The sequence below is a fragment of the Bos taurus genome, chromosome 24 (assembly GCF_002263795.3).
Source record: "Bos taurus isolate L1 Dominette 01449 registration number 42190680 breed Hereford chromosome 24, ARS-UCD2.0, whole genome shotgun sequence".
Classification (NCBI taxonomy): domain Eukaryota; kingdom Metazoa; phylum Chordata; class Mammalia; order Artiodactyla; family Bovidae; genus Bos; species Bos taurus.
In genome coordinates this window covers 61,840,167-61,853,601 of record NC_037351.1, presented here as the reverse complement: position 1 = coordinate 61,853,601, position 13,435 = coordinate 61,840,167, and the positions used below count along the sequence as shown (strand labels likewise).

General features: G+C 45.2%; 1 protein-coding gene across 1 annotated transcript; it reads left to right on the top strand.

Moving 5' to 3' along the window:
• The first annotated feature begins 683 nt into the window (after positions 1-683).
• Positions 684-9,863, top strand: LOC511695 (serpin B4). Its single transcript, XM_024984460.2, has 8 exons — positions 684-794; positions 2,952-3,141; positions 3,728-3,784; positions 5,509-5,637; positions 5,947-6,064; positions 7,088-7,230; positions 7,525-7,680; positions 9,023-9,863. Exons 2-8 carry the CDS (start codon positions 2,977-2,979, stop codon positions 9,425-9,427), a joined length of 1,173 nt encoding a protein of 390 aa, XP_024840228.1. The 5' UTR covers positions 684-794; positions 2,952-2,976; the 3' UTR covers positions 9,428-9,863.
• The last annotated feature ends 3,572 nt before the right edge of the window (positions 9,864-13,435 follow it).

Sequence of the window (13,435 nt, the reverse complement as noted above, 5' to 3'; positions counted from 1 at the left end):
CTCAAGCTATTTACTTTTCTGAGAAATCTTCGTAAAAAGCATTAGAAAACTGCCCTTAAAATGGGTCCTGTTTGTATCCGTTGTTCTTCTCACTGAGAGCAAGTGAGTCTGCTGGAAAATGAGCTGCCCTCTGACCTTAGCAACCAGGGCACAGCTGGGATTAACCACGAGGACAATGGGGTCACCGGGAGGACCGCGCCAGGGTCCAGCCTCGAGGGGAGGCAAATCACCCCTGGTCTCCACCTACAGCTGACACAGTTTGCCAGTCTCTCTTCAGCTGAGACATTGAGCTATTTTCCCAGGTATACAAAATATTTTTAAAGAAACAACCTTTTCAGAACTTAAAAACTGTCAGCGTTTCAATTGTTTGTGTTAGAAATGGTCTTAAACACGAGTCAACATGTATTAACAAGAGAAGAAAGATTTTTAAGGGTTATTTCTGGCTGGGCCTAGTTCCTGAGGGTACGTGAAGAATCTGCCACATAAGTGTACTGTCACAGGTGCCGGAAAGGCATGTACATGCGTTTCCCATGAGCATGGATGGTAGGGCACAATCTCTTCTGCAGAAGGAAAGGACCTACAGGAGTTGGTGAATAATCTTGTCTTGACTCATAAAGACTTCTTCCTCATGAAGTTGAAGGTAACTCGTGAAGAAATCAGAAGTTGATCTTGAAATACCAGCTGCCTTGAGGCACGGGCGGCGGCTGGAAGAGGTATATATATTCAGGGCTGAGCACGCCCGGCACACAGGCTTGCAGGCTGCCTGCCCACCTCTGCTTCCTCCAGGAACACAGGTAAGTGCTTCCAGCAGCTCTGCGCTAACTCAGGAGTCCTTTCTGAAATTAATAATGAATGTGATGTTTTATCGTGCGTGTGTTAAATATTTCATTTGGTATGATGGTATTTTACGTATTCTGCCACAGAAGAACTTTTTCTCCTGATTTAGTCCATAGGTAATTTACTTATTTCTAAAAGAAAACCCGCGTTCCCTCAGGAGCACGTGTATCAGGGGTAGGCTGTCCAGCATCCACAGATCCTTCAAGTAAGGCACGGAGGTACCTGATGGGAGATGGCTGGATGTTACCACATCCGTTTTGCCTTTGAATCTGTTATAAATTCACTGGGAAAGACCTGGAGGCTGGGGAAAATTGAAAGGAAAAAGAAAAGGGGGCAGCATGGATGGGATGGTTATACAGCATCACGGACTCAATGAATATGAATGTGGACAAACTCTGGGAGGTAGTGGCGGACAGAGGAGCTTGTCCATGGAGTGCAAAGAGTTGGACACGACTTAGCAACTGAACAACAACAACAAAACCTCTGTTCAGTTCAGTTCAATTCAGTTCAGTCGCTCAGTCATGTCCGAGTCTCCCAGACCCCCTGAATCGCAGCACGCCAGGCCTCCCTGTCCATCACCAACTCCCGGAGTTCACTCAGACTCACGTCCATCAAGTCAGTGATGCCATCCAGCCATCTCATCCTCTGTCATCGCCTTCTCCTCCTGCCCCCAATCCCTCCCAGCATCAGAGTCTTTTCCAATGAGTCAACTCTTCACATGAGGTGGCCAAAGTATTGGAGGTTCAGCATTAGCATCATTCCCTCCAAAGAAATCCCAGGGCTGATCTCCTTCAGAATGGACTGGTTGGATCTCCTTGCAGTCCAAGGGACTCTCAAGAGTCTTCTCCAACACCACAGTTCAACAGCATCAATTCTTCGCCACTCAGCTTTCTTCACAGTCCAACTCTCATATCCATACATGACCACAGGAAAAACCATAGCCTTGACTAGACGGACCTATGTTTGCAAATTAATGTCTCTGCTTTTGAATATGCTATCTAGGTTGGTCATAACTTTCCTTCCAAGGAGTAAGCGTCTTTTAATTTCATGGCTGCAGTCACCATCTGCAGTGATTTTGGAGCCCAGAAATATAAAGTCTGACACTGTTTCCACTGTTTCTCCATCTATTTCCCATGAAGTGATGGTACCAGATGCCATGATCTTCGTTTTCTGAATGTTGAGCTTTAAGCCAACTTTTTCACTCTCCACTTTCACTTTCATCAAGAGGCTTTTTAGTTCCTCTTCACTTTCTGCCCTAAGGGTGATGTCATCTTCATATCTGCAGTTATTGATATTTCTCCTGGCAATCTTGATTCCAGCTTGTGTTTCTTCCAGTCCAGCGTTTCTCATGATGTACTCTGCATAGAAGTTAAATAAGCAAGGTGACGATATACAGCCTTGATGTACTCCTTTTCCTATTTGGAACCAGTCTGTTGTTCCATGTCCAGTTCCAACTGTTGCTTCCTGACCTGCATACAAATTTCTCAAGAGGCAGGTCAGGTGGTCTGGTATTACCATCTCTTTCAGAATTTTCCACAGTTTACTGTGATCCACACAGTCAAAGGCTTTGGCATAGTCAATTAAGCAGAAATAGATGTTTTTCTGGAACTCTCTTGCTTTTTACCTCTGTTATAAAGCACTTTTTACCCACTCTTGTATAGTCAGTAAGGAAGAAACAGTAAAGATACGCTATTACTTTTTAGAAAAATGTTCTTTAAATACTAATTTCAATAGTCGTCTAATTATGAGATGGATACAGGTACATCTCTCAATTATGAAATGTATAACATCAAGTTTCTATTATATTTAAGAAACGTTTTCTATAAATAAGGCTTCCCAGGTGGCACTAGTGGTAAAGAACAAATCTACCAGTCCAGGAGCTGTAAGAGATGTGGGTTCAGTCCCTGGGTGGGGAAGATCCCCTGGAGGAAGGCATAGCAACCCACTCCGGTATTCCTAATTTCAAGTCTTCTAATTACTAAATGTATACAAAGGAAAAATCTTCGTTGCCAGAAATCCACAACCCACACATAAGGCATTTCTTTTAGAAATTCTCATTACAGACTACCTTCCTTCCCTAGAGTGTTGATAAAATGCATCTGATGCTCTTCCAGGACTTCCAGACCACATCCGGCCACCATGAGTTCCCTCAGTGAAGCAATCATCCACCTTGCAATTGATCTGTTCCACCAGATCAGAAAATCAGAGAAGGAAAACATCTTCCTGTCGCCTTTCAGTATCTCGTCAGCCTTAGCCATGACTTACTTAGGGGCCCGAGAAAACACCGCATCAGAAATGCAGAAGGTAGGTGGCAGCTGCCTTTCCCGCACAGGTTTGCATGGGTTGTCTGCTGGCTGCTGTGCAGATGACCACAGGTTTGCTGTCCCTGTGTCCCACGGGAAGCTCAAGCAGCCCCACGACTGGGTGGGCACAGAGAGGGGCACGCACTCTCCCGCAGGGCTCCCCACCTGCTTCCTGTGCCTGGACTTCCTCTGGGGGCTGGGATGAAGCCCTCCAGTTGCCCAACAACCAAAGGTGAGGCTTTAATGGAAGAGTTCACTGGAAGTGAGGCCCTGACTAAAATCCACGGGAGACCTCTTTACATGTTTCCTCAATGATGAATGAGAAACGAGACACGGTTCTTTAAAGTGGACAGCGCTCAAGCAGCTTTGTGTTTTCCACACACAGACTGTGTTTTTTAAGGATGAAGCTTTCACTGAACATTTCTGTGTGCTTTTTGTTTCCTCTTGAGTTTGTCTCGTGAGGGGCGGTTATTTGGTATATAGTTTTGTCTGTGGGTATTCTTTTGTCCTTCCGTTCTTTCATTTTTACTTACTCTGATGTGTATAGATCGTTACAGACTCCTTGTCCGACTCCCTGCCTTCTCCAGGTCCTTCACTTCAATGAAATCACAGAGAAGCCAAGAGGAACAGCGACAAGAAATCCCGTGAGTCAGAGAGCATTGGATGTAGAGAGGGTCATATGTCCAAGAGGGTCGTAGCTTAAACTGGGGATTTCAGATAGACTGGGAAAAGTCCATTTTTAGAGGTCATGCTAGGCAAACTGGAGAGAGTTGTTTCTCAGTTCACGTGTGTGCGCGTGGGAAATCATTTCGGCTATGTCCTACTCTTTGTGACCCCATGAACTGTAACCCTCCAGGTTCCTCTGTCCGTGGGGTTCTCCAGGCAAAAATACTGCAGTGGGTTGCCGTACCCACCTCCAGGGGATCTTCCCACCCCAGGGACTGAACCAGCATCTCTCATGTCTCCTGCATCAGCATACAGGTCCTTTACCACTGGCACCACCTGGAAAGCCCTCTCATTTCACATTACATGCTTATTTACTTCCCTGGTAGCTCAGACGGCACAGCATCTGCCTGCAATGAGGGACACCTGGGTTCGATCCCTGGGTCAGGAAGATGCCCTGGAGAAGGAAATGGAAACCCACTCCAGTACTCTTGCCAGGAAAATCCCATGGACGGAGGAGCCTGGTAGGCTACAGTCCGTGGGATCACAAAGAGTCAGACATGACTGAGCAACTTCACTTCCCTTCCCGTCACTTATTTACTTCATATCTTTGTTTTTCTGAAAGGAGAGAAGCATATGCTTAACATCAGGGACTCTGAAACCTGAAGGAGCTTCAAATAGTGATCTGCTGTTCAGGAATGAGGAACATGGCAAAAATACGATGGCTCTCAGCCACAGTGACTCCATCCCAATTAGCCAGGGGCAATAAAAGGGTTGCTGCATCGCACCCAAATACATTCAAATAGGACAGCAGGGCCAGGAAACTCTGGTAAACGCTGGTAAACTCTGGTAAACTCTGGAAACTCTCATAAAGGTTATATATTATTATATAGAATAAATGAGTATATTAATCCCAATATGTTCCTATAATTGCATAGACTTAATTAGCTCTTAGATTAAGAGCAATAAGCATACAATCAAGTGTATTATGGAGTATTTTGGAAAATGAATGAGAGCTACGGTTTATCTAAATAGTCTAAAACTCTTAGCCAGAAAGTGAGAGATTCTGAACTGAGACTTTGAAAAAGTTATCTGTATCTCCTTGGAGAAGTTTCTAAGCTCTCTGAGCTCTCCTGTCTTCATGCGAATGGCACTGAAGACTTAGAGATGCTGAGGTACAGCAGTTCCCAGGCTATCTGCCACCCACTGTTCCCGCACTGGGAAGTGTGGCCATCACAGTGAAGAGCCACAGATCACAGTCAACAGGTCTTCGAAGGTAATCCCCCAAAGGATATAACAGGGCATCGAATCACAGCATAGACGACACACAGAGTTCATGTTCTCACACAGCTGGTGACTTAGAAATTCTCTATGGCTCCAGGCCTCCAGGAGCTTATGTTTAGCTGAGACCTTTACCCTAACCGCTGGAGACGACTGAGAGACAGTGCAATAATGGAATGCTGATGCATCTCTAGTTCAACAGAGAAAAGGTTGGAGTGTGTTAGAGCAGGAAGAGAGAGTTACCTGGAAGATTTAATGTAAAGATTAGGAAAGCTAATTCCAGTAACACGCGCCAATTAGGGGAAATAACCACAACCATCATCCCTGGGGATAGCTCCCTCTAGACAGGGATCCAACAGACCCCTGGGGGTGTAGAGTTCACATTGACAGAGATTCCAATGAGCTCACTTTTCGACATTTGAAGGTTGAAAGGCCAGGAAATGTTCATCATCACTTTCAAAAGCTTCTGATGGAATTAAAGAAATCCACTGATGCCTATGAGCTGAGTGTCGCCAACAGGCTCTACGGAGAAAAGGAGTTTCGGTTTCTCCAGGTGAGTTTCCTGGTCTGTCACGCCTTTGGTCTGCATCCCGGGTCCTCGGGCCACATCTCCTAATGGGGGCGGGGGGTGCAGAGGAGACTGGGGACCCACACAGGGGCATTACTTCCAGGGGCGCCAGGCTCCCCGACCACAACCGCACCCGCTGGAGTGTCCAGAGGCTGATAGCACACCAGTTGGGGAGGCTAGGGATTGGCTTGTGAACTCTGCTTGATCAGGATTTAACACATTTAATTTGGGAATACCTACATAGTTACTGATAAATTACTTTTCATTCCTGCTTCCTTCCTGCTCATGTCATAGGAATACATGGATAATGTTCAGAAATTTTATCTAGCCAGTGTGGAATCTGCTGATTTTAAAAATGCTGCAGAGGAAAGTCGAAAGATGATTAATTCCTGGGTGGAGAGCCAAACCAATGGTAGGTTATGAGAGAGTCACTCATTACAAACCACGGCTGAGTCCCTGCTGTGTGTGAACACGGTGCTGGACCCTGACCGGGCTGTCAGGAGCAGGGTGAGACGAGACTGCAGAGGGTGGGGAGGCCCTGCAGGGGGTGGACGGTCCACGTCATGCGGAGAGAAACGGGCAGGTGGGGCTCCCAGGGCCAGCCCCCTGCAGGCACAGCTGGGTCTGGAAGACAGTGTCTTGTGGATCCCAAGTCTCTGCTCAGACTTCAGGTTGATTCGTAAGTGTTTCTTTTCATTAGAGGCTTAACTTCTGTATTATGATTCCCTAAGAGAAGATATTAGAAAGGGTCCCTTTGCTAATTGGGAAACAACCTTCTCTCCCCCAAACCACCCTTTCTGCAGAAATGACCACCTGCATTAGGAGGTGTCTGGCCCATGTCCCCCTCCCACAGGATTGTCATAGGTGTCCTCCCCTCCCAGGGCAGGTGGCTGGGCAAAGTCTCCCCGTCCAAAACAGAGGACCAACCTACAGCAACTCAACGTGGAGAATGAAGATGAAGACCCCTCAGGGAATGGTGTCTGCCACGTACTTTAGATTACTGGGTGCATGTTGATTGTCCAGAAGAGTATTCTGGCTACTTCTTCAGAATATTGAGCTCAAATTTCAAAAGACAGAGAGAGAGAAAGGAAGGAAGAACAGGAGAATGAACACAGGCTGGAGGAAACAGAAGAGGACGCGGGGTGGGCAGTGAGGGAAGGATGCAGAAATATGATTCGTGGAAACTGTATCTAGAATCAGGCCATCGGGGCTTCTTGTGAGATGACTGATGCCCCCCCACACACAGACTGAACACGAGGGTGACTGCATCAGGCTGGGGCCGTGAGCAAAGCCTCACCTGGTGAACCACTGGGCATGGAGTCCCTCACAGGCTGGCTTGTGTGAATATTTAATCATCAGTTGCAACTTTCTAAACATCTTCCAGACAAACCACTTGTGCCTTTCATGACAGACTTTTGATTTTCTGTCTTTGCAGAAAGAATCAAGGATCTGTTTCCCAAAGACTCTCTCGACAGCTCTACTGTTCTGGTTCTGGTGAACGCCGTCTATTTCAAAGGGCAGTGGAACCAGAAGTTTAAGGAAGAAAATACTGTGGAGGAAAAGTTTTGGCTGAACAAGGTGTTGTCTGTAATTAATTTATAATAATGTTACATAGCTCTCTGTACAATGTGAAAGTTAAATACATATTTGATCATTTCCTTTATAACTGCGAGTAGAAGTAGGATCTATCGAGGCTGTCTTTTTTTGCCTTTATTTAGTTGGTATAGGTGAAGAAACTCTTGTCTCTAATTCACAGATTTCCCAGACCATCTCTTAGAAGGAAGATGAGTTTGGTATCTCAATAAGATTATCTTTTTTTTCCTTTTGGACTAATGCCCATTTAGCATTTTTGGCCACATGAATTTATTGCAGGATGCAAGCAAACCTGTGCAGATGATGAAACAAACCAATAGTTTCAATTTCATGTCACTGGAGGACGTGCAAGCCAAGATCCTGGAAATCCCGTACAAAGGCTCCGAGCTAAGCATGATGGTGCTGCTGCCCGATGAAGTAGACGGTCTGCAGGAGGTAAAACCTGGTGCCTGTGGCGCTTCATGCTGCTGCTTACATTGCTGGCGACACAGCGCCTGTGCGGGCTGCTCACAGAAGCAGTGCTCACAGAATGCTGGTGATGTGCCAGGAGAGCAAAATACTGGAGTGTGTCATTTCTTCTCTGTTGAGTCTAATGGAAAATCATGAAGGAGAACTTGGCATCCTGTCACTTTCCAAAAAAATAGACCTTATAGTGTGATATGGAAGAATATGTAGAAAATCTTAACTTCACAGGCCCCAGTAATACTCTGAGAAAACTAGAATGCCACTTCAAAAAGTAATATGCTTGGCTCACATGTGAATATTTTGCAACCGTCAAAACTTCACCTACTCCAGTCTATTCATTTGAAGACAGGGGAGACTAAGAGTCAAATGTAGGTGACTCTTTCACTCATGAACAACATCAAACAAAGTAAAACACTGCTGAGCTCCATTCTGCAGACTGAATCACATGCTTCGTAGAGAGCAGACAAACCAACCTATCTTGATGCTCACTTTCTATTTAGACGCATTCTCTCAGAGTTCTTTGGAGCCTCATTGCTGGGAATTTAAAAAAAAGTGAATCTTCCTTTTAGCATTGTTATATTGGTTCAAGATAATTTGTAAAGAAACCAATAACAATATCCGGCATGTAAAAGTCATTCCATAAATGGCCATCTGCAATTACTGTAATACCAATGATGCTGAATTTGCAGTGAACTTGCCACACGTAAAATATATATGCGGTAGCTTAGGGACTAACACACGATGCCTAAAAATGTTAATTAAGTAAACACATACACTGAATCTCTACTTAATGGTGGTATTATGCAACAATTTAAACTTGATCAGAGAAACATATCTATACAGAAAACATTTTCAAATAGGTCAAGCAAGTAAAAGGAATAATAATGGGTTGTACACTATAATTATATCATGCAAAAACTATGCACAAAAAGACATTAACAAGACAAGACTATTTGAAAATGAAACATGTAGTGATCTGGCAACTTAAGAAGTGAAGATATATAGTTCATCTTTTACAAAATAAATTTATTTAATCGTTCTGCTGTTATGTATGGATATATATACACATATATATACAGAAGGCTCAGTTTATCATATAAATATTACAAAATATTCAGCTTATACAATGAGATTACATGCTGTATATAAATATATGTATATAGTATAGTGAGTTTATATGTATAATAGAACTGAACCTCCTGTATTCATGTTTACTGTGAAGACCATCGTTTTCCAGACAGTTCAATCCTAGGTTAGGTGGGCTCCATGACCGCTGAGAATCCTGACAGTTGTTCCTTTTCCACTGTTACAGCTTGAAGACCAGCTCACTGCTGAGAAGTTAATAGCGTGGACGAGCCCACAGAATATGAGGAAGAGACAAGTGGACTTATACCTGCCTCGGTTTAAAGTGGAAGAGAGCTACGACCTCGTGCCCACACTGCAAGCCCTGGGGATGGTGGACGCCTTCCGTGATGGGGTGGCCGACTTCTCGGGCATGACCGGGGGACGCGATCTGGTGGTGTCAAAGGTCTTCCACAAGTGCTTTGTGGAGGTGACCGAGGAGGGCACGGAGGCCGCAGCTGCTACTGGTGTAGAAATTATTGAAAGAGCAGGAAGAAATTCTGAGAGCTTCCGCTGCGATCGCCCTTTCCTGTTCCTCATCAAGCACATCAAGACCAACAGCATCCTCTTCTGTGGCCGAGTCTCTTCCCCTTAGACGTCCTTGGGCAGCGGCCATACTCGGGGACATTCAGAGAGCTGTTCCCGGAGCTTGAATGCTGGTGTAACAGGTTCCCTTGGATTCGTTTTCCTTTCCAACCTCATAGTCATCTCTAAGAAAATAATCTCTGAAAGAGCATGTCTGTCCTTCTCCCTCTCTTTCCACAAACACATGTAAACCTACTCTATTTCCCCATGGAAGCTCCCATTTGGACAAAATGTTCAACATAAGATAAAAGGATATATCAATATTCTATCTTCACCTAACTTTGACATAATATATCTGCTGTTTCAAAAATCACATCTATTATTCAAATCTACTCAGCTAGACCTCCACATTTATTTGAGTTTAAGTGATATGGGGGACGCTTACCAGCTGAAAATGTTTGCTCTGATGAAACAGATGATCAATAAAACAGTACTTTTTCAGTTTACTTGGTGCTTTTCTTTTTCTTCCTTCTTTCTTTTCAACAAAGGGCAAGTGGCCTGCCACACATTGGAAAGATAATTTGGAAACATATGAATTTATAAAAAGAAAAATTCAAAACCAGAGTAGAGCATGATAAGCCTGCAGAAGTAGGCTGGAACCAGAATATGAAAGGATTATAGCGCATGTTAAGATCTGGCCGCCTCAAACACTGGAAGGAAAGTGAACCAAGGAAAACTCTCCTGCCTCACGGGTGGGGACACAAGAGTGAGACGGGCTTCGCAGGTGCTGCAGCAGAAAGAATCCGCCTGTGATGCAAGACACGCAAGGGACGTGGGTTTGATCCCTGGGTCGGGAAGATCCTGAAAGGTTGTTGTTGAATCACGCAAAGACTCTGGGATTCTTGGCCCCCGGAGGAGAATTCAATCCGGGGCCAGAGACTAGGCTTGATCACTCAGAGCTTTTGTGTAATAAAGTTTTATTAAAGTATAAAGGAGATAGAGGAAGCTTCTGACATAGGCATCAGAAGGGGGCAGAAAGAGTACCCCCCTGCTAGTCTTCAGCTGGACGTTATATAGTCACTAGCAGTCTGTTAATGAAAGAAAGGAATGTCTTAAAACTCAGAATGGCACCAGGCCCCTCACCCATAAGATGCATTTTGGGATAATCTTGGCACCAAATGGTTCATCCTGGGCCATAAAATGATTAACTTGAATCTTGAAGAAGGGCAGATCACCATACAAATAGTTCCGTTTACATAGATTAGGGGAACAATATCTGAGTATAACATACTGATTTGTCAAGTAGGTTCTGAGCCAAGAGGCGGAACTTGAAGACAAGAGTTTGGGGTAAATGTGTAGTACATTAGCATAGCCTAAGACAAACATTCCCGTAAGAAAATGGCATTGGTTAACTCAAGGTTTGAGAATAGTTAACTTCAGGTGAAACCAGGTGTCATTATGGCAACACAGTATTTTAAGAGAAACCTCTTTTTAAATTTGTATAGAGAAGGAAGAAATATCGCTAGTTTGTTTCCTCCTGCCCCTTAAGAGAGAGAAAAATGTCTGACACTTGTAGGCTATTTCCTGCATTTGGAGACCCCTGGCCTTCCTGCCTGTTACCCTCTCAATCCCCTGAAGAAGGACATGGCAATCCACTCCAGTATTCTTGCCTGGACAGAGGAGCCTGGCAGGCTACAGTCCGTGGGGTCACAAAGAGTTGGACATGACTGAGTGACTGAGCATGCAATCGTAACTTGGAAGTGAAAACAAGTAGGACCATGTGGGACCTTCCTGGTCACAAAATCCTTTTCTTGTCCCAGTTTGTTATTTGTAAGAAAAAGGTTTTAGTCTCCTAGGTTTTCCTGAGTACCAAAGTGAAAGTCGCTCAGTTGTGTCTGACTCTTTGTGACCCCACAGACTATACAGTCCATGGAATTCTCCAGGCCAGAACACTGGAGTGGGTAGCCTTTCCCTTCTCCAGGGGATCTTCCCAACCTAGGGATTGAACTGGGGTCTCCTCCATTGCAGGCAGAATTTTGACCAACTGAGCTCTGAGAGGAAGCCCTTGGGTAACAAAGGGCAGATTCAAACAGTTGCTGATCAGGCAAGGGAGGAAATGCAGAAACAAAGAAGGAACAATTAAGAAACTATAGCGCAACATTAAAATGGGATCCTGGTTCCCCCTCAAGGGATATACATACAGAACCCGCTTGAGCTTTTCTGCAGGAACTAAGCCCCGCCCCCCTCCCAACTGGGGGATGGTAACTTCCTTCTGGCTGAGCAAAACTTTCCTAGAGCACCACCCTGCTAACAACCAACTGGAAGAGAATCACAGGCCCTGCAGCGCTCACCCCAAATTTTGCTTACAAAAAGTTCTCCCTCCAAATCACCGGGGAGTTCAGTTTTTTGTTTTTTGTTTTTTTAGCCCACGCCATTCATTCTCCTTGCTTGCTGCTGCTGCTGCTGCTAAGTCGCTTCAGTCGTGTCCGACTCTGTGCAACCCCATAGACGGCAGCTCACCAGGCTCCCCTGTCCCTGGGATTCTCCAGGCAAGAACACTGGAGTGGGTTGCCATTTCCTTCTCCAATGCATGAAAGTGAAAAGTGAAAGTAAAGTCGCTCAGTCGTGTCCAACTCTTAGCGTCTCCTTGCTTAGTCCTTCAATAAACCTTTCTCTGCTCCAAACTCTGACATTTCAGTTTGTTTGAGCTCTCTCTGATGGGGCACACAAACTTGTTTGACTCAGACAGTAAAGAATCTGCCTGCAATGCAGGAGACTCGGGTTCAAGCCCTGAGTTGGGAAGATCCTCTGGAGTAGGAAATGGCAACCCACTCCAGTATTCTTCCATGAAAAATTTCATAGACAGAAGAGCCTGGCGGTGTTCCGTCCATGGGGTCACAAAGGGCTGCACTGAGCGACTGATACACAAACACACACAAAAGGATAGAAACTGTCAGACTACATTTAAAAGCGAGAATAAAGGGTGTAATAAAGAGTGACTCATTTTTGATAATTGACTATTGACAACATTCTGTGGTTTAGTCACTGAGTCGTGTCCGACTCTTTGCGACTCCATGTACTGTGGCCCACCAGGCTCTTCTGTCCACGGGGTTCTCCAGGCAGGATTGGGGTGGGGTTACCATTGCCTTCTCCTGACAACATTCTAGTCCCACCCCTTTTTGTTTCCCTCTAACCACCCCCACCCTAGACACACACACACACACACACACACACACACACACACACACACAAAAACTAAGCCAGCTGGCAAGGAAAGGCCTGGAGCTCCCTCCCCCGGTATCTGCAGGAAGTGCAAGCCAAGCAAGCCTGACCATGCCCAGGAGCCCTTCCCCAGGCCAGCTCCTAATCATGGTCAAGCCCTGCAGGCTCTCGGTAGCCAGGAACCCTGCCACAGGCTCCCCAGAAACTTCATTACATGAGGAATTAACATTTTTGTGTGGAATCATTAATCTCAGTATCCAACCTTTTTTTTTTTTTTTTTTTGATGGGGAGTCCATTTTACATCCATGGGATAACCACAACATCCCAGTCTACGATGTCTACTTAAAACAAAAATCAGGACTTCCCTGGTGGTCCAGTGGTCAAGAATCTGCCTGCCAATGCAAAGGACACAGTTTCAATCCCTGGTCCAGGAAGACCCCGCATGCTAGGGAGCCACAGCTGCTGAGCCCCTGCCCCCGAAAGTCTGTGCTCCACAGCCAGAGAAGCCACCGCGTGAGAAGCCCAAGAACAGCAACTAGAGAAAGCCCATGTGCAGCAACACAAACCCAGGGCAGTCAAAAATAAACAAAATAAATAAATCTTTTTTTAAAAACCTCACTTAGGAACACATACAGGTTAACTGAAAGGATGGCAAAAGGCACAGCCTGCCGACACTGGCCATATGAAAGCCTAATTGGTTACGTTATTATTAGACAGATTAGACCGCAGGAGGGGGCTATTGTCAGGGATAAAGAGGTGGTGACATGTGATGGAAACAGATCAGGGGACCAGAAGAGGGTCTAGAAGCAGATCCAGCATGTGTACGCGTCACAAGGATTCCAAGGCACTTAAATCA

Coding starts and splice junctions, on each gene's coding strand:
- LOC511695 (XM_024984460.2), top strand. CDS start 2,977: ATGAGTTCCCTCAGTGAAGCAATCATCCACCTTGCAATTGATCTGTTC. Junction 5,638..5,946: donor AGGAGTTTCGGTTTCTCCAG/GTGAGTTTCCTG, acceptor CTCATGTCATAG/GAATACATGGATAATGTTCA. Junction 7,231..7,524: donor AAAAGTTTTGGCTGAACAAG/GTGTTGTCTGTA, acceptor AATTTATTGCAG/GATGCAAGCAAACCTGTGCA.